This window comes from Schistocerca serialis, chromosome 9 (genome assembly GCF_023864345.2).
Source record: "Schistocerca serialis cubense isolate TAMUIC-IGC-003099 chromosome 9, iqSchSeri2.2, whole genome shotgun sequence".
Classification (NCBI taxonomy): Eukaryota; Metazoa; Arthropoda; class Insecta; order Orthoptera; family Acrididae; genus Schistocerca; species Schistocerca serialis.
Genome location: NC_064646.1, coordinates 497,173,053 through 497,194,241, shown reverse-complemented (window position 1 = coordinate 497,194,241; position 21,189 = coordinate 497,173,053). Strand labels below are relative to the sequence as shown.

Genomic DNA, 21,189 nt, shown 5'->3' with positions numbered 1-21,189 from the left:
GCACAGCATCGAAGACTGATACAACACACAGGGAAAGGGGTGAAACATCGTCCACAAGGGGAGGCCACCAATTGTGAAATTCAGATTCGATTCATACTGTGCGTAATAAAAGCTCATGGCCAGAGGTGTAATGTGGCAAAGCACCAAGATGCACTTCTCAGCGGTTGTCGAGAAAATCGACAGTTAAAAGAAACTGTTGCGGTGAAATACTCTCTACGATTAATAATTTTCTACAGCGTCGTGGTGCAGCGGTAAGCGCTCGGGTTCGTAATCCGAAGGTCACTGGATTGAATCTCGCGCCATGCAACCCTTTTTTTTTAGTATTTGTTTTTTGTAATTCAAATATATATATATATATATATATATATATATATATATATATATATATATATATATATATATATATATATATATATATATATATATATATATATATATATATATTTCTGCTTGTGTCTGTATGTGTGGATGGATATGTGTGTGTGTGCGAGTGTATACCTGTCCTTTTTTCCCACTAAGGTAAGTCTTTCCGCTCCCGGGATTGGAATGACTCCTTACCCTCTCCCTTAAAACCCACATCCTTTCATCTTTCCCACTCCTTCCCTCTTTCCTGATGAGGCAACCGTTGGTTGCGAAAGCTAGAATTTTGTGTGTATGTTTGTGTTTGTTTGTGTGTCTATCGACCTGCCAGCGCTTTCGTTCGGTAAGTCACCTCATCTTTATATATACATATATATAATTCCCGGCAATCAGTTGCAACAATTATGCATATAATAAGTTGTTGAAAGTCGTTTGTCGTGGAAAAACTGACGACTTCGAACATCATTATGTTTTCCGCAAACAAAGTTGTATTTCACAAATGTTATTAATTTTCTTCATAATGTTAACCACGTATAGTTAACGGAAGATGTAGAAACGATTTTCCGAAACGAATACGTATAGCGTAAGTCAAAAGTTCGAATTAGAATAGAGACCCCACGAACACAAATTTGCTGTGGCAGGTATGAAATATAAACTCCGTTACTTGCTCATTGCATTTGAAGGACAGATGTTGAATGGGCCAAAACGAGCCACCGCATAACAGCGTAGTTGCCTGCTAACTTCGAAAGAAGGTAGATGCGGTCCCTAGCGCAACTTATAACATCGTCGAAAATCAGTGCGGACGGGAGAGCTTTGGTACACCCTGTTAAACAAACGGAAAAATGGAGGCGGTACAATTGGAGAGCCATCCGCCTTTACCAACATGCATAAGCAATTCATTAATGAATGACAAGAAACTAATAATAAAAAAAAATTGCACGGCGCGAGATTCGATCCGGCGACCTTCGGATTACGAACCTGAGCGCTCACCGCTGTGCCACGACGCTGTAGAAAATTATTAATTGTAGAGAGTATTTCACCGCAACGGTTTCTTTATACTGTCGATTTTCTCGACAACAGCTGAGAAGTGCATCTTGGTGCTTTGCCACATTACACGTCTGGCCATGAGCTTTTATTATGCGCAGTATGAATCGAATCTGAATTTCACAATTGGCGGCCTCCCCTTGTAAGTCAGAATGTTGAGTAGTCATGACAGGTGGTCTTTGAAGAGAATTGTGATAAAAATAAGAGGACAACAGCAAATGTCACTGTACAACTGAATGTTGCACACATGAAGTCAGCACAAAAACAACATGAAAGGTGCTCCACAAGGAAGGAAGGTGGAATTCCAAAACCACTCGTCAGTGACACAAATGTACATAATAGGGAAATGTCATGCTGGAGTCATAAAACCTGGACTGTGGAGCAATGGAAGAAAGTTTCCAGCTTCTGGTCAAGTTTACACCTGACAAACACCATCCCAAGTTCATGATGCAGACTGCTTACTATCAAGAGCAAGTCATGGTGGCACTTCTGTTATGATGTGGAAGCCATATTGTGGTATTCCTTTGGCCCCATGGTTACTCTGGAAGCTCATATTACTGCCGAGGATTGTGTGACCATTTGTGCTGATCAGTTCCATCCCATTATACAATGTTTGTTCTCCAATTGTGACACTGTGTTCCAAGATGAAAGGGCTCCTGTTCACACAGCTTGAATCAGCCAGGACTGGTTTTGTGAGCACAAGGATGAACTGTCACATCTCCCACCAAGTGAGGTGGCACAGTGGTTAGCACACTGGACTTGCATTCGGACAGTTCAAACCCACATTAACCCATCCCAATTCAGGTTTTCCGTGATTTCCCTAAATCACTTCAGGCAAATGCCAGATGGTTTCTGTGAAAGGGCACAGCCAAACTCCTTCCCCATCCTTCCCTAATCCAATGGGACCAATGACCTTACTGTTTAGTCCCCCTTCCAAAATCAACCAGTCACATCTCCCCTGGCCACTGCTGTCACCAGATCTCAATGTTGTAGAGCCTGTATGTTCTTCTTTAGAGAGAAGTGTGTTTTATTGTTACCACCTTTATCATCATCATCAAATGAATTTACCACCATTCCTTGAAAACCATGCAGGACCTGTATTTATTCAGTCCAAGACAAGTGGAAGCTGTTTTTAATACCAACTGTTTTCTTACACAATTTTAGGGGTGATTATGAGTTGTGTTTTTGGAATTTCCATTATTTTTGTCCACCCCTTGATGGTTCCTGAAAACAGACCGACCTGGTTTTGCAACATTACCTTGCTGTTTTGATACTTTGAATGGCTGAAAGTAAGGGAAAACTACTGTCATTATATTTTCCGTGGGCATGCGGCTGAACTGCAAGGGTTATTGATGCAGGCATCCTCTTGTTTAAAATATTCTAGAGGTAGTTCCCCATTTGGATCTCCATGTTACTCAGAAGGATATCATAAGGGGAAACAATATCTTCTATTCTACATATACGACTATGGAATGTTGGATCCTTTACTCAGGCAGGTAGGCAAGAGAATTTAAAATGAGAAATCCATAAGGTGAAGTCTGAATTGGTTGGAATTAGTGAAGTTCAGTGGGAGGAAGTACAGGTCCTCTGGTCAGGTGAGTACAGGTTTAACACCTCAAAATCTAATGGGTGTAATGCAAGAGTAAATGAATGTAGGCAAATTGTTGGTGCTTGTATAGTGGATGCTTCCATAACCAAGATAGTCAAAGTGTTTGGTATTTCAAGAGGCACAGCATCGAAGACTGATACAACACACAGGGAAAGTGGTGAAACATCGTCCACTAACAAGGGGAGGCCGCCAATTGTGAAATTCAGATTCGATTCATACTGCGCGTAATAAAAGCTCATGGCCAGAGGTGTAATGTGGCAAAGCACCAAGATGCACTTCTCAGCCGTTGTCGAGAAAATCGACAGTTAAAAGAAACCGTTGCGGTGAAATACTCTCTACGATTAATAATTTTCTACAGGAGTGTATATATATATAATAGAGGGAAACATTCCAAGTGGGAAAAATTACATATAAAAATAAAGATGAGGTGACTCACCGAACGAAAGCGCTGGCAGGTCGATAGACACACAAACAAACACAAACATACACACAAAATTCTAGCTTTCGCAACCAACGGTTGCCTCATCAGGAAAGAGGGAAGGAGAGGGAAAGATGAAAGGATGTGGGTTTTAAGGGAGAGGGTAAGGAGTCATTCCAATCCCGGGAGCGGAAAGACTTACCTTAGGGGGAAAAAAGGACAGGTATACACTCGCACACACACACATATCCATCCACACATACAGACACAGGCAGACATATGTCTCTGGTCAGGTGAGTACAGGTTTAACACCTCAAAATCTAATGGGTGTAATGCAAGAGTAAATCTAATAATGAATAAGAAAATTGGAACACAAAATCCTATTAACAGTACAGTGGACACTTCGTCACAGCCAAGATAAAGACAAAGCCGAGACTCACAACAGTTGTACATGTTTGCATGCCTACTAACTCTGCAGATGATGGGGTGGTTGCAAGGATAATGAAAAGAAATTTTTTCAGATAGCTGAGGGAGATACAATTTTAATTCTCATGAGGAACTGGAATTTGATGGGAAAATGAAGAAACGTAAAAATAGTAGACCATTTAAATCTCATTGTTAACACTTTGTGTAACAATCATGAAAGTAGGATCGACATGTGGAAGATGAGATACCTGGAGACATTTGAACATATCAGATAGATTGTCCGAGTGTTGGAACTTTAACAGCGGCAGCTCTTTATTTACAAATTATAAAAAAATAGATAAATGTTTCAGAATTGTACTGTCCTTTGAAGTAGTCACCAGCGTTATATATAACCTGCTGCCAGTAATGTGGAAGTTGTGCAAGCTGTGTTGAGACTTCGAGTGGAGTGGTCAATTGCCATGCGACTCTCTGTAAAAGATTTGAAGTGAATGCCATGAAGTACTTCCCTCCATTTTGGAAACAAGTTGAAGTCACAAGCGCCTAAGTCCAGGTAGTGTGGTGGTGTTGCAACACTTCCCAGCCATTCACATCGATCAAACAAATCGGTCACAATTTGGGCCCTTTGTGCCTGAGCACTGTCAGAAAAATGACAGGCAGGTCCTGCAGAAAGCATGTCAGTTTCTTTCTCTATGCTGGACGCAGGCTATGTTCTACAAATGAACAGCTTGGAGAAAGAAGTGACAACACTTTCTGTGGGACTCACCCACCATTTTGAAGGACAATGCTCTGGCGCATATGGCTCATGTTGTAAGCAATTTGTTCAATCAGTGGAACTGGCTGGAAAGTATTGCACCACCATTACACTCGCTTGACTTAAGCCTTTGTGACTGCACCTTGTTTCCTGAATTGAAGGAATCACCTTCATGGCACTCACTTTGAAACTGTTACATAGATTCATATGGCAACAGATTACTCCATTTGAACTATTTACACAGCTGGCAGTGCTAAGAGTATCCTACAGTTCCCACATCACTGGCAATGTGTTGTACACAAAGCTGTTGACTACTTTTAAGAGCAGTAAAACTCAGGAATGTATATCTATTTAGTATAAGTTGTAAAATAAATAGTTGCCACCAGTGAAGCTTCAACCCTTGTATCATCATATGACAGATATTTAGAAAGAAGATTTTAAACTGCAAAACATTTCCATTAGCTGATTTGACTGGGACCATTATTTGTTTATTATGAACTGCAGAGTAAAATTGAAGGCAACGGCCTTGCCACAGTGGATACACCGGTTCCCGTAAGATTACCGAAGTTAAGCGCTGTCGGGCATGGTCGGCACTTAGATGGGTGACCATTCAGGCCGCCGTGCACTTTTGCCATTTTTTGGGGTGCACTCAGCCTCGTGATGCCAATTGAGGAGCTACTCAACTGAATAGTAGCGGTTTCGGTAAAGAATACCATCTTACGACCGGGAGAGCAGTATGCTGACCCCACACCCCTCCTATCTGCGTCCTCCACCGAGGAAGACACGGTGGTTGGATGGTCCCGGTAGGCCACTCGTGGCCTGACAATGGAGTGCTTTAGAGTAAAACTGAAGAAATTGCAGAAAGATAGAGCAGCAAAAAATTCAACATGGCATTTTGTATCAGGGAATAAAATTCTAGAATAAACTGCAAAAGGAGATGAAAAAGAGTGCTAAAATATATCTGTTTGAAAAAATAGTTAAAATATTCCTCATAATCAATGCATATGACACAATTAAGCATTACTAGGAGGGCTCAAGTGTAATGGTTAATAATGAAAGGAGACAACTACAACACCTTGTCACATTACAATAAATGATTACAATGTAACGATTTTACAAAAACATCATGTATCAAGATGACGTTGCATGATAGTAATTCTTCTCATTCTCATGTTTTTAACATCTCACTGTCATGGGGACCCAGCTTTTCAGGTTGGTTGAGTAGGGGTCTTGAAGAACAGCATAGGGCACAGTTGCATGTTCGTGGGTCTGAAATCAGTTTACCAAACAAACTGGAGTTAATGCAAGGGAAATAGCACCATGTTCATGATCCAGGAGTCAACCATGGGTGTCTTCAGTGTGTACAGTCTTTTCATATTAGAAGTTATCTTGAACAAATTGTGTGTAAATCAGAGAACACTGTGGAATAGGGACCAACCAAATCAACCAGTGCAGTTGGGAGATGGAGTCTGCTTTGTCAGGCCACCAAGATTTAGGTTTTATGTGGTTTACTATATCATTACAGGCAAATGCCACAATGGTTCCTTCACCAAGGCCACTGCCAACTACCTCCCCTATCCTCATAAAAGCATACTTGTATATTAATAGCAGGCAAGTTGTTGTAGAATGTAAATACTTTAGAGTTAAAGGTGACTGTTCACTAAAAAGGGGAAGAGTTGAGCCATCGATACACATTCACAAAAGAAGGAAAACTTTTAGCTTTTGGAGTTCTCCTTTGACAAGTTACACCCAACTTATGCCCCTACGTGGTGCTGGCTAGACTGTAAGTATATGCATGTGTGTGAGTGTGCGTGTGTGTTTGTGTACTCCAGCTCATCAACAGAAAACTCTGAAAGCTAGGAAGTTTTCCTTCTTTTGTGTGTGAGCATCCAATAAGCAAGTAAACATAAGTGAGGCCAAGGCCCCTGTGCACTGGGCTTATACTGGTCTGTTGTGCACGTGGCACAGTGCTCGCTGCATCATCTGCCCACGTTGCAAGTCAACCTCTCTAGGCCAACCATGGAGGCACTCTCATCACACATCGTTCGATTACGTATGCTCACACTCTATAGGGTTATAACACTCCTTCCCCCTTGGGGAAAGCTGTTCACTCTCAAGATGTCCACTCGTTCATCAGTAGGTGACAACTGATGGAGCAGGTGTCACATTGTCACAGGAGAATAGGACCTGAAACTGCATGGGCATGGGCAGGCACAATGCCAACTCCCCCATGAGAGGCTGTAAGGGGACACTGGTGTTGATCATGCTGTATCCAGGTCCCCATCCAGGCAGGCACTCGGTGATGGAGGCAGCAGAGAAGACTGCAGCAGCAACAGGGGCTGTGGAGATGGAGGCAGCTTGGCAGTGATATATCATTGTAAGTTGATCCCTGGATGAATAAAACAAATCAAATTAAGGAGATGGGACATGGTAAAATGAAAGAACCAGAGTTTTGTTAAGGGCTTAAGAGGGACAATTAACTAGCCATTAACTGAAATAAGGGAATGGAACATGTTAGAAAGCAAATGAGTAACGTGAATAGTGAAGGCAGAATAGCAAGAATTAGACAAAAAGACAAGGCACAGTGATCTTTGGATCTTACATAAGATATTGAATGTAACTGGCAAAAGGTGAAAAATATAAGAATGAAACAAATAAAGGAGCAACAAAAATACAAACTACTAAAAAATTTATTGTAAAAAAGTGCTAAATGGCAACACAGGAACAACTAGAGAAGAAACATGGATGGTTATGGAACAGATAAATGCCACCTATAGGAAATTAAGAAACCTCTGGAGAACTGAGAAGCAGGTGTATGAATATCAGCGAGGACAAATGGCAAGCCAGTAATGAGGAAAGAAGAGGGAAGCTGAAAGGTGGAAGGAACATATACAGAAGGGCTATACAAAGAAAGTGAACTTTATGACAGTATTATGGAAGGGAAGAGGAAGTAAATGGAAATGAGATAGAATATATGTTACTGTGAGAAGAATTTGACACAGCACTGAAAGATCTAAGAAAAAACAAAGCACCTGAGGTAGATGCCTGTTTACAAAATATATATGTGTATATAAATGTAAAATGTATTCCAATTAAGCTAGAAGATGCTGAGAAGATGATGAGACAGTAAAATTTGTAACTGAATTTTGTTATTTGCACAGCGAAACTACTGACAATGACAAAGCACAGTAGAGACTTGCAGTAAAATGGAATGTTTCTGAAAAAGAGAAATTTGTTAATATCGAACAATGGAAAATTCAGGAAGGAATAATGACAGTGCCATGAAATGGATAGCTGCTACTCACCAGATAGTGGAGCTGCTGAGTCACAGATAGGCACAACAAAAAGACACATGAGATTGTGGTCCTGTGTGTGTGTGTGTGTGTGTGTTAATATCAAATATAAATTTAAGTCTGAATGTATAGGGATGTAAAATATATGTAAACAGCACAAACAACACATTATCAGACCTAACATGTTGTAGGACAACCACTTGCATTCAAAGCAGCTTCCAGTTGTCCCAGAATGGAAAAATACTGGTCTTGTATGGTTTTCCAGAGAATCTTATACCATTCTTCCTGCAAAATAGTGTCAAGTTCAGGTAACAATGATGGAGATGGATAACAATCACACATCCATCTCTCCAAAGTAGACAACTAAGGCTGAATAATATTGAAATTGGGTGATTTTGGTAGCCATAGGATGGAGATCTAACAATTCATCCTTGTGTTCATAAAACCATGCCTGGATGATGCAAGTTGTGCAACAGGGGCCCTGTCATCATATAATACAACATCACCATTGGGGAACAAACAATGTACTATGGGATGGACCTGATCAGCCAAACTGGCCACATAATTCTTGGCAGAAATGCAAGCTTAAAGAGTAACCATGGAGGCTGGGGGAATACCAGGAAATGGATACCCAAATCATCATTTGACCTCTGCTGTGGTTCACTCTTGGGATGAAAACGTTTGTGAAACAAGACTTATCTGATCAAATGTAATTTTTCCACTGCTCCATATCCCAGGTTTTGTGGCTTGGGTGCCACATTTTCCTGTTACGAGCATCTGCATCACTGATGAGTGGTTTTGTAATTCCAGCTTACTTATGGAGCTCCCTTCAAGTTGCTTTTGTGCTGACAGGGTGTGCGAGTGTGGCGTTCAGTTCTTTTGTGATCTTTATAGCTGTAATCTATAGCTGTAATTTTGTTGTAGTCCTCTTCAATAACTGTCTGTCATGACCACTCAACACACACATTCATCCATGTTGTGACTTAGCAAATGATGTTTTTTCACTTTCCCTGTATGTGGTATAAATCTTCAACACAGTGCCTTTTGAAACACCAGAAACTTTGACTACCTAGCTTACAGAAGCATAAGGGCACCAACAATTTGACCACATTCAGATAAACTTAGCTACAATATAATGCACTCACAAAGACTCAGAACACTGTTCTCACCACGACTGACACTTTGGATGTATTGAGGACGCTGCAAGGTGCTGTCCATAGTTGCGGTAGCTATGCCAAGGTGAAGAGACTTGCACAGGATAGACCAACAATGAGGGCTGCATCAAAGCAGTCTTCAGACTGAAGATGATAATATCCTGACAACAATGATGATGATGACAGTGACATAATATACCTATCAATGCTGTGGTTAATCTTGAATGCTTTTTGCCATCTTGCATGGTGCTACAAGAAATTGGCAGTGTTTTACACAAAGAAATTAATGTAAAATATACGTTCCACAGTGGTGTCACTGTTAAGAACTAATTTGAAAAATATTATAATATTATGAGGTTAAACCATGAAGCTTGCCTGAAATCTGATGATAAGATAATAAAGTAAACATTTAAATGTAGATATAATTCACAAAGACCTTTTCGGCATCTTCATAGTCCAGCTCTGGGTAAGCTTCTCTGGCAATTTCACTTAGTTGCCTGTGGCTTTTCACTATCTGCTCCTCCGAATATCCAGCCAATAAGCACAAGTGATATAACCATGTCGTGGATGCTGCTTTATATAAGGGACACCATGATATATTGTGTTTCCTGAAAAAAAAAATGGCCCTACAAGAATCAATATCTGAAGTAGGCCTATCTAAGATTACATTTATGCAAATTTGGAAGTATGAACATGATTAAATACTTGCTACATCACAGCACTTTGTATTCTATCAAAATTTTATAGTTTAAAAAATATTATTACTCAAATATGTTGTTCTTGTAAGAAATATAAGAATGTACAAGTTGTAGAATGTAAACCTTTCAAATACTCATTGTTAATATTTTGTAGCCCTCTTTTTTTTGTATCCAAAAATTTATACTGTTACTAGGAAAACATTATAGTTAATTAAATATTTTCAATATAAGAGTTTGTTTCTAGAATAACCTTGTAGGCTTTACTTGAAAACTAGAGAGGCATTTGTGGGTCTAAAAATTTGTTTCTAAGACAGAACCTAATATTAATATGATTTAAATATAACCAGATGATAGTTAAAAAGTGTCATCATGCATTAATATTGTCTTTAGAACTCCTGTCTTTCACATCATTAATAATATGTAATTAGTCTGTACTGTAATATTTCATAAATTATTTGTACAAAATTTCCAATGTGCAGCTATAAACTAGCATTGTGGACAGGGGCAGAACCACTCATTATTAGCTGTTGATTTGCAGCTAGTCTGCACTGGTCAGTCTTCATATGTTGTGTAATCATTGTTAAAATAGCGTTGTAACGTACTTAACTGCAACTAATATAAATAGCTTACACTCCACTGCGTCTTTGTAATTAGTTTTGTTTTTCAAAGTAGTTTTCTTACATTGCTTTGTGAAGAATCTGCAGCTTTTTGGCAATACTATTTTCAATCATCATCAGAAACTGTCAGATTATCACTTTCAGGTTTAGCACTGGTGTATGTGATATCCAATATACAAGGTGTACAACTTTGCTTCTGCTGTTTGCCAATAGGTGGTGACAACGGTAAGTAGCGGGCGAAAGAAACAGATCACAGACTTCAGGCAGTTAGCTTGGACCTCAGTCAACATAACCTCATGCAAACATTAGTCGATTTGTGTCTGTATCATAAAGTTGTTCTTGATTGAAAATGTCAGTTTATGAGCGTAATTCTCATCATTTGTGGGAGGTGTTACTGTTTTGTTTCAATATGAAGAAAACAGTGGCTGAGTCATTGAATGCTCTCAAGTGCATATCGTAAGGACGCTATTGGTAAAAGAACGTGTCGTGAGTGGTTTCAATGCTTCAAGAACAGTGATTTTAACATTGTAGACTGCCATAGTGGTGGAAGAGAGAATGTTTCCGAAGATGCAGAATTGGAGACATTTCTGAGTAAAGACTCACGTTAAACTCAAGAAGAATTGGCACGATTAGTGGGAGTGACACAGTGAGCCATTTCAAAATATCTCAAGGCTACGGGCATGATTCAGAAAGAAGGAAATTGGGTCCCATGTGAGCTGAAACCAAGAGACGCTGAACGGTGTTTGTGTGTTTGTGAACAGTTGTTTCAGAGGAAAAAACAGAAGGGATTTCTGCATCGCATTGTGACCAGGAACAAAAAATGGGTTCATTACAATAACCCTAAGCACAAAAAATCATGGGGATATAACAGGCATGCTTCCACATTGACGGTCAAACCAAATATTCCCGGCTCCAAGATCATGCTCTGCATTTGGTGGGACCAGCTCGGCGCCGTGTACTATTAGGTGTTAAAACCAAGTGAAACAATCACAGGTGCTCATTATTGAATGCAATTAATGTGTTTGAACAGAGTATTAAAAGACAAACAACCGAAATACAGTGAGAGGCAAGATAAAGTTATTTTGCAGCATGACAACACTCGACCCCACATTGCAAAAGAGGTCAAAATGTACTTGGAAATGTTAAAATGGGAAGTCCTACCCCACCCATTGTATTCGCCAGACATTGCTCCCTCTGACTATCACCTGTTTAGATGGCTCTGAGCACTATGGGACTTAACAGCTATGGGCATCATCCCCTAGAACTTAGAACTACTTAAACCTAACTAACCTAAGGACATCACACAACACCCAGTCATCACGAGGCAGAGAAAATCCCTGACCCCGCCGGGAATCGAACCCGGGAACCCGGGCATGGGAAGCGAGAACGCTACCTCACGACCACGAGCTGCGGATCCTGTTTAGATGAAAGGCACATCGCCTGGCTGACCAAAACTTCCGATCTCATGAAGAAGTCACAAATTGGATTGATTCGTGGATCGCTTCAAAAGATGAACAATTTTTTTGATGGAGGATTTGTACACTGCCCAAAAGATGGGAGAAAGTAGTGGCCAGTGATGGAAAATACTTTGACTGATACATGTGTAACCAATTTGTTTCATTAAAGCCTCAAATGTTGGGGAAAAATGGTGGAAGCAAAGCTGTCCACCTTGTAGTAGTAGTAGTAGTAGTAGTAGTAGAATAATAGTAACTTTATTAATTGATAGATCTCTTTTTACAAAGATATAGGACATGTCAAAGTATGTACAAGTTTAGACCAATTTAAAATAAGGATATTCATATACACGTATATTTACAGACTTCATTAGATTTACCCTGGTATACAATACTTTATTTATGAATAACTTATTAAATAATATAATTCCACACTGTTCACTCATACCTCACTATCAGTCAGTGCACACACTATACACACATTTCAGAATGTGATTTTCACTCTGCAGCGGAGTGTGCGCTGATATGAAACTTCCTGGCAGATTAAAACTGTGTGCCAGACCAAGCCTCGAACTCGGGACCTTTACCTTTTGTGGGCAACTGTTCTACCATCTGTCCTAGCCAAGCATGACTCACGCCCCATCCTCACAGCTTTACTTCCGCCAGTATCTCATCTCCTACTCTCCAAACTTCACGGAAGCCCTCCTGTGAACCTTGCAGAACTAGCAATCCTGGAAGAAAGGATATTGTGGAGACATGGCTTAGCCACAGCCTGGGGCTTATGGACTGAGACTCGAACTCGGTAGAGCACTTGCCCGCAGAAGGCAAAGGTCTCGAGTTTTATACACACATTATTTCATAACACTTCACTCACTCCACACACACACACACACACACACACACACACACACACACACACTGGTGGTCTATGGGCCATTTTCTGTACCACAGCTTCCCGTTTGCTATCCTGAAAAACTGAGTCAGCATCCCTCTATAATGAGTGAGATGTTGATCTCAGAAAGAGGAAGAGGTGTTAGTACTGTGTAATGCATAGCTTGGGGGTAAATTTTTCTAGAAAAGGAAAAGAGAAGGGAAAAAACTTAGTGTGAAGGTGTTATGTGGAATGTCAGATGTTTTATAATCATTATTATTATTTATTTGTATAACTTTTTTTACAAAACTACTACTCTGTTTTATCTAAGTAATCCTTCAATGTATAAAATGAATCTCACAACAGGTACTTTTTAGCTGCATTTTTAAATAAGTGTATTTTATTTCTTTTATCTCTTTTGGTATTGTACAGTTTTATTCCTTGGTAGAAAATGCTGTTTTGAGTTTTATGTTTATTTTTTCTTGGCAAATGTAAGTTGAGTGTAGCTCTTGTTCCATGGTCATAGACAGAACTGTTTGTGCAGCAATTTCCAATGCTGTTTTTGATGTGTACAACTGAGTGGTAAATGTATTCACACAGAGCAGTCAAAATCCCCAGTGTTTTGAACAGATCTTTACAATGAGCTCGACTGCCATTTTTGGTTATGATTCTTATGGCTCTTTTTTGGAGATTGAAAACTGTGTTCATATTTTGTGCATTTGTTCCCCAAAAAAGAATGCCATAGCTAAGAATTGAGTGTACATATGAATAGTACGTAACTAAAAGATACTGCATGTTACACACTAATGATAGGATTTTAAGGGCATAACATGCTGATGAAATTCTCTTTGCAAGTACCTTTGTGTGTTCACACCACTTCAACTGAGAATCAATATTCATTACTAGAAATTTTGCATTTGTTACACAGTCTATTGAGGCACCATCTACATTTAATTTAACATTGTCATTTTCCCTCTTCAAACTGAAACTCATGGCATTAGTTTTCTTTATGTTCATTGTCACTTTATTGCTTATTGACCAATCATATACTTCCTTGAGAGTTTCATTTTCTTTCTCTTCAAGGAGTTCTTTTGTTTTCTCAGTGACTATAATATATCTTTCATCAGTGCTGAGGATTTTTTCACCATGAGTAACACTACTGGAAAAGTCATTGATGTATATCAGGAATAGTATTGGTCCTAATGTTACCTTGAGGAACCCCTATATTAATGTATTTTGGTTCTGATAAGTGTTTTATTAAAGGTTTCAATCTATTTTAAGTAAGTGTTATCTCTACTCTTTGTACCCTATCTGCTAGGTATGATCGAAACCAGTCATTAGCTACCCTTCTTATTCCTAATGCTTTTAATTTATTTAATAGAGTATTGTGGTCAACTGTATCAAAGGCCTTAGAAAGATCCAAAAATATACCTGTGACACACTCATCTTTGTTAAGAGCACCAAATACAACCTTTGTGAATTCTACTATGGCTGACTCCATATTTTTGCCACTTCAGAAATGAAACTTTGATTCGCTTAAAGGAGTGTATTTATTCAGGTAATCCATTAATCTGTCTTTCATAATTGCTTCTGTTATTTTTGAGAAGGGTGACAGCAGGGAAATGGGCTGGTAATTTTCTATGTCTTCTGCATTACCTTTCTTAAGCAAAGGTACAACTCTTGCCTCTTTTTAACTGTTCTGGAAATGTCCCTGATGTGAAGGATTCATTTATTATATTTGTTAAGGGGCCTTGTATAATCTCTATGCACTGTTTCAGCGCACACATTGGTATTCGTGTAAGCCTACTGACTTTTTATTTTTTAGTTTTTGAACAGTTTTATTGACTTCATTCTCATATTCTCATTCTCATATAGCAAACCATTAATTTAATTTAATTTCAGAAAATTGAGAAAACTCATGGAAACAATCTGAAATGAGTTCATTGTGTTAGAAGTGACAGTTACCCTGCATTGTTTTTGTGAAAGTAAATACTCAAATGCCTACAGTGGAAATTAGGATATATTTGTAGCTATTCTCATATTTCAGGATCTTCCTTTTTGTTTCTTCACAGCCTCTGTGTTTCATTTTGAACCATCTGACTTTTCTTAAAATCTCTCAGCTAAGTATTCTTTATACACATTTAGCATTTAAAGATAGAACTGTTATGAAACTTTCCATCAGTAGCTGACCCCTAACTAACAGTTTCAGTAACTACCCAATTATGGAAGTAGTTGTGACTAGACAAAACCACTTTCATCTTGCCACAACTGTTGGTTCTCTGATTGCTCTGTCAGAAGACTCATCAAACTATAACACATGAAATTTTAGTTCAATTTATTACATAAATGAATAAATGATTTACTTAAATTACTTGCTACAGGATTAGTGGATAATTTACAACCACTAGAAACTAGCAGCGCACCATTTGCTGCACTAATTAATGAACTGTTCTCTTGATTTAAAATGTCCAACCTCAACAACACTCCATGCTCATTTGAAACTTTAAATACTCTTTGGTCCTAGATGATGATGTTGACTGCTGTAGCTGATGTCTTTAACTGAGCTGAATTCTTGCATGCTGAAAACCACATCAACCTCAGAGTGAGGGTGCTGCTATGCTGAGTGGGGAGTCTTGATCTTCAGGAGCACTTCGTGTACATCATTGTGGACTTCAGAGAGTCCTCACTAATGTCTGTTACATCAATTTATGTTGCTAACTTTGATGTTGCAGCACAATCTCTGTACAGTGTCACAGAAGAGTGGATCACAATGACACAGGTCTTAAAGCACCTATTGAAGTCACTGGCGTTATGGTGCACAGTACTTTTGATGGTCAGGTGGTCAAGTTTGTGGTAAACCACATTTTTCACAACAGCCATTCATACCCCCAGGCATCAGGTTCATCATCGAACCCACATGGAACATTGTACAGTAGTCATAGTGTTGCTGGTATATATAGTGTCTCCCTAGCTCTGGTCAGATATGCTATGTGTGTGACAGGACAGTAGGAGGAGGAGGGGAGGCTTATTCTATTCCCACCAACTGAGAAAACCCACCAGCCAGTTGCCAGCCTCATATACTTTACTTGCCCAAACTTCAAAATTTTACCACAAAAATTGTCATTCTGGTTATCAACCAATCTCCCATGACTCCTGACACTCTGTCCCTGCATAATCATGCTGTGCTAAAATCTTTCAACGTCATCTGTGCTATTTTTGCAAAATTCTTGTACCATCTCTGAACAATTTATTGAATCCTTTTACACCCCTAGCACTATCTGGGAAAGCTATCCTAGTTAATTATATCCCAGTCTACACCTTCATCTATGCACTGTAAACAACAGGGAAGTGAATGGCAGATGGTACATCCTACTATACTAGTTATTAAGGCTTTTTCCCATTCCATTTACGTACGGAGTGTGGGAAGAATGATTGACTGAATGCTTCTGTGCCTGCTGTAATTAATCTAACCATATCCTCACAATCCCTATGGTAGCAATACATAGGACACTGTGGTATATTCCTAGAGTCAGCATTTACAGCCAGTTCTTGAACTTTGTTCATAGACTTTCTTTGAATAGGTTCTGTCTATCTTCAATAGTCTGCTAGTTCAGTTCTTTCAACATCTCTGTGACACTCCACCTTGGGCTAAAAAACATGAGTCTGCTACATGCTTCACCCACAACTGAGCCTATGTGATTGCTCCATTTCAAGTCCCGACTATGTGTTACGCCCTGGTATGAGTTTGCCAATTCCATTTGCAACTCACCGATTATTGTAGGATACTATGTTTTTTCATTCTGTGAAGTACACAATTTTACATTTTTGAACATTTAAAGCAAGTTGCTAATCTCTGCACTTCTTTGAAATCTTTTTTAAGTTCTGACTGAATATTTATGCAGCTTTGTTCAGACTGTGCTTCATTCTACATAACTGCATCATCTACAAAAAGTCTGATGTATATGTTAATATTGCATGTGAGGTCATTAATATACATCATGAACAGTAAGGGGCCAAACACACTTCCCTGGGGTACACCCCATCTGTTGATGACTCCCCATCCGAGATAACATGCTGCACCCACCCAACCAAGAAATCCTCAATCCAGTCACACATTTTGCCTGGTAACCCATTTTATCATGCTTTTGATAATACACATAGATGTATTACTGACTCAAATCTTTTCAGAAATTGAGAAATACTGCATCCATGTGACTGCCTTGATTTATGGCTTTCAGGATGTCATGTGAGAAAAGTGCAAGTTACCTTTCATGTGATCTAGGTTTTTGAAAACCATGTCAGTTGGCATGGAGGAGGTCTTTCTGTTTGAGATGCCTCATTATGTTTGAGCTCAGAATTTGTTCCAAGATTCTAAAAGAAATCAATGTCAAAGATATACTTCAGTATTGCCAATTTTTTTATTGATTATTAACTCTAGCTCATTGGTAAGCCACCTTCAGAGCAATTTAAAATGTTGTTCAGTGTATGACAGTCAATACACATCATCATATTTTTAGAGTTAACTCACCATAAAATGAAATTGCAGTTAGACAGCAGTCACACAAGCACTTCCTCGTTCCTGTTATAAATATTAGAACACTCTTGGGCAATGCAACTATCATTGCTGCAGGTTGACTGTACACATGTGGCAATACAGGCACTGTAATAATATTTGCTTAGTGATGAATATTGTCAATTTACATAAACAACTATGATTTTTCATTATAGGGCAACTTAGCTCTAAGAATGTGACAATGGGTAATGACTGTCACACAATGAACAATATTTTAGATTGATCTGCAGATGGCTGTCAGTGAGCCAAAACCAGTAAGCAATAAAGAAAATTTGTGATTGTAACACGGGATTTTTATTCATAAGTTTTAAATCAACAGACCGCATGTCTCCCAATTGAACAATGTCAAAGAATAACAGTAGTTTTGTGGATCACTTCTACTACCCTTCTGTAAATGGGAGTGACCTGTGCCTTCTTCCAACTTTGGGGCATGGTTTTTTGTTCAGGGGATCTATGGTAGATTACAGTAAACAGAGGAGTTAACTCAGCTGCAAATTCAATATAGAATCTGATTGGTATTCCATCAGGCCCTGGTGCTTTATTCAGTTTTAATGATTTCAGCTGTTTCTCAACACCACTGCGACTAATTTCTATTTCACACATCTTTTCAGTGGTAAGAGGATTAAACTGGGGCACTCCTGTGCCAAGGTATATGAAAACACCATGGACAGCAGAATCCGAACAAAATCCAGAACAAATGGAGAGAGGAGATTAGTTATTGTCCTTATATTTGCAGTGAGGCAGCTTCTGGAGGACCACTATGAATTTGGGGGAGATCTTGTTATGCCCTTACTCGATATACGGGAGGGGGGGGGGGGGGGGGGGGGGGGGGGGAGCTGCACCGAGAAGGAACTGTACCACAAAAACGAAAGTTGGCAGTCATGTTTCTATATCTGAAAGATGATGCCTATCAAAATTTCACTTGACACATAAGAGTGGGGCCTTAGTACCACTGTGAGAATGAAAATCCAGTTTGTTTTAAACATATGCTGTAACAGTTGTGAGCATTAGTTACTTTTGAGTTTGGATGTGGTGAGTTGAGATCACCTTAAAGGTGACATAGACACCATTATCAACACTGAGTTTGAATGGGATTGTGTAATAGGGCTACAAGCCAATGGATGTTCCTTCTGTGATACTGCAGAAAGACCTCACGGGAATGTAGCCACTGTACATGACTGCTGGCAGCAGTGTCCATGAGAATGTAGAGATGTGAGAAGACCGGGCTCTGGACAGCCCTGTGGCACTACCGAGAGGTGTATAGGTCTGGTGCATTTTACCGCATCTGCAGCAGCAACTGAGCAGCAGTTGCTACCACAGTGATACAATGAATTGTTACAAATCTATTACTTCAGTGACAGCTCTGAGCCAAACACCCTGTGGCATGCATTCTACTGACCTCAAACCACTGCCATCTGCAACTTCAGTGGTGTCAAGCAAGAGCTCACTGGAGGGCAGAGTGGAGATCAGTTGTGTTTTCTGATGAAAGCTGTTTCTGCTCTGGTGCCATTGTTGGTTAGGAGGAGGCCAGGATCACACCCGTGGATATCCCATGCATCCTAACTGCCAATTTTTTCATCATTCTTGCTATTTGACCTGTTATGGTGGCATTCATAAACAGCATTCCAGGGGGTGTTTTCCAACAGGATAACACTCACCCACATACCGCAATTGTAATCTGACATGCTCTACTGAGTATCGACATGTTGCCTTGGTCTGCTTTATCACCAGATCTGACTCCTATCCAGCACATATGGGACACCATTGGACGACAACTCCAGCACCATCCACAACCAACATTAACCGCCCCTGTACTGACTGACCAAGTGCAACAGGCATGGAACTCCATCCTACAAAGCATACATGTTTGAATGCTTGCATTCAACACTCTAGTGGTTACACCTATTATTAATGTATCAGCATTTCACATTTATGATGGCTTATCTCACACTTACAGTAACCAGTTACCTGGCAATGGTAGTCACTTACAGATGTTACCTAGACAAATATATTCCCAAAATTTCATTACTCTTCATTAATTACTTTTTCATGTTGTGATTTTTTTTCTGTCAGTGTAAAGAGGCATCTGTAGGAGAAAGGTCTGGGAAGTACTAGAAAAGAAGGGAGTGGAAAAATAGACAACAATCAGAATGGAGGCGATATACTGTGGAAGTCTGAGTTGTGTGAAAGTGGGAAATGAAAGGACATAGTGGGTCCAGCAAACAAGTAGTGTGAAACGGGGCAGTGCATGTCACCTCTCCTCTTCACTGTGGTCTTGGATGAGATAATAACTAAGGTGGCTGAAAAAAATTGAGAAGACAGGATGAAAGCAATAGTGTCTGCAGATGACTTGATGAAACAGAGATTTAGGAACAGCTGGATGCTTGGAAAGAAACTGTGAGGCAGACTGGAATGAAACTGAATGTAAACAAATGTGACATCCTGGTTACAATGAGAAAGAAAGATAGACCAACTAGCTGAATAAGGGTTGGAGGTGGACAAATGAAGAAAGTGAAGAGTGTCATGTACTTAGAAAGTGGGATAGAAGAAAATGGAAGAAATGAGAAAGAGACCAGTGAACACAGCAGACAGGTGCAAGCGTTCTTGTGAAGTGTTACGAGCTGGGTTTGGAGCAAAGATGTCCCAAAGGAAGAAAAAAAATAATGTACTGAAGTCTGACTACCGACCAGTGCATCTGAAACAAGGGGAATTAAGAAAAGATACATGAGCAGATTACAGGCATGTGAAATGAAGTTCTTCAGAATTAGATAGAAGTAACAAGGAGAGACAGGATGAGGAATGAAAGGGAAGAGAAACAGTGGAAGAGGAACACTTCCAGAGCACAATAGAAACATGAAGAGTAAGATTGGCTGGGCACTTGAAGAGAATGGAAAACAAGATGATTCCCAAGAAGATACATGGAATGGCAATGAAAAGGAAACAACCAAGGAAAAGAATGACGGATGGATGGCCAAAAAAATGGAGGATTGTGTTGAAAAAAGAGGCAAGGAATGGAATAGAGTGAACGCAGGAAGAGGATGGGGAAACAGGACTATGTGGCAACACTCATGTTCCAAGTAGACCCAGTCTGGGGCTGAAAACTGTTCAAGATGATGATGATGGACTTGTGTATTTTCCTCTGCAAAGGAACATTTGAAAACAAAGCATTTCTACTTTTGCTTTGTTAATCTCTATTAAGTTCCTGTCTTGGCCATGAGTGACAATACTAACTTTGGTGCCACTAAGATACAACCAGAATTTCTTTAGATTTTGTGAAAGATCATTTGACAATGTTCTTTTGGCCATCAGGGCACCCACTGCTTCCATTGACTCTACTCACTAATCCCTCCCTCACACATTCCAGACCTTGCCTTGATTTGTGTCATCTTCCACATTCCCTGAAACTCCCTCCAAGTTTTAATAAAGCGGACTAATCACAAATAAACCCCCACACCACCAATGTTGCCTTCATCTTGTCCTCTGAAAAGCTAGACTCTATAAAAGTCTGAGTCCCCTTAAAACGTTTGAATGCCAGTCCTGACCCTGGGTTAACGGCGTTGAGTTCGTCAAGGAATTGCTTACCCTTTGCTATAAACATTTCTTCACCACCTACCCAACTATTCACCATAAAACTAAAGCAAGCAAATACACATGAATTAAAAAATCAATCCTGAACCCAACATTTTCTCCAGTAACATGGTTTCAGTGCCCTGGTATGAACCACAATGACAGCATGACTGTGAGTCTCCAACAGTTTTAGACACCTCCACTAAAAAGCCTTGTCACTATAATCCCAGAGCTCCATCATGGAGCTGTTTCTCTAAACCTGTCATCTGAACCCATCTTTCCCTAACACTGACCATTTATGTGCTCATAAAGCCAACACCACTGGATTATTTCTGGTTACTGCATTGTGGCTGC

General features: G+C 39.6%; 1 protein-coding gene across 3 annotated transcripts in view; it reads right to left on the bottom strand.

Moving 5' to 3' along the window:
* Positions 1–21,189, bottom strand: part of LOC126418560 (carbohydrate sulfotransferase 8-like) — a 153,772-nt gene that overhangs the window by 18,625 nt on the left and 113,958 nt on the right. For all 3 annotated transcript variants that reach the window (XM_050085375.1, XM_050085374.1, XM_050085376.1), the window contains exon 4: positions 9,492–9,663. In XM_050085375.1, coding sequence (XP_049941332.1) covers positions 9,492–9,663 — 172 coding nt within the window. The remainder of the gene's footprint in view (positions 1–9,491; positions 9,664–21,189) is intronic.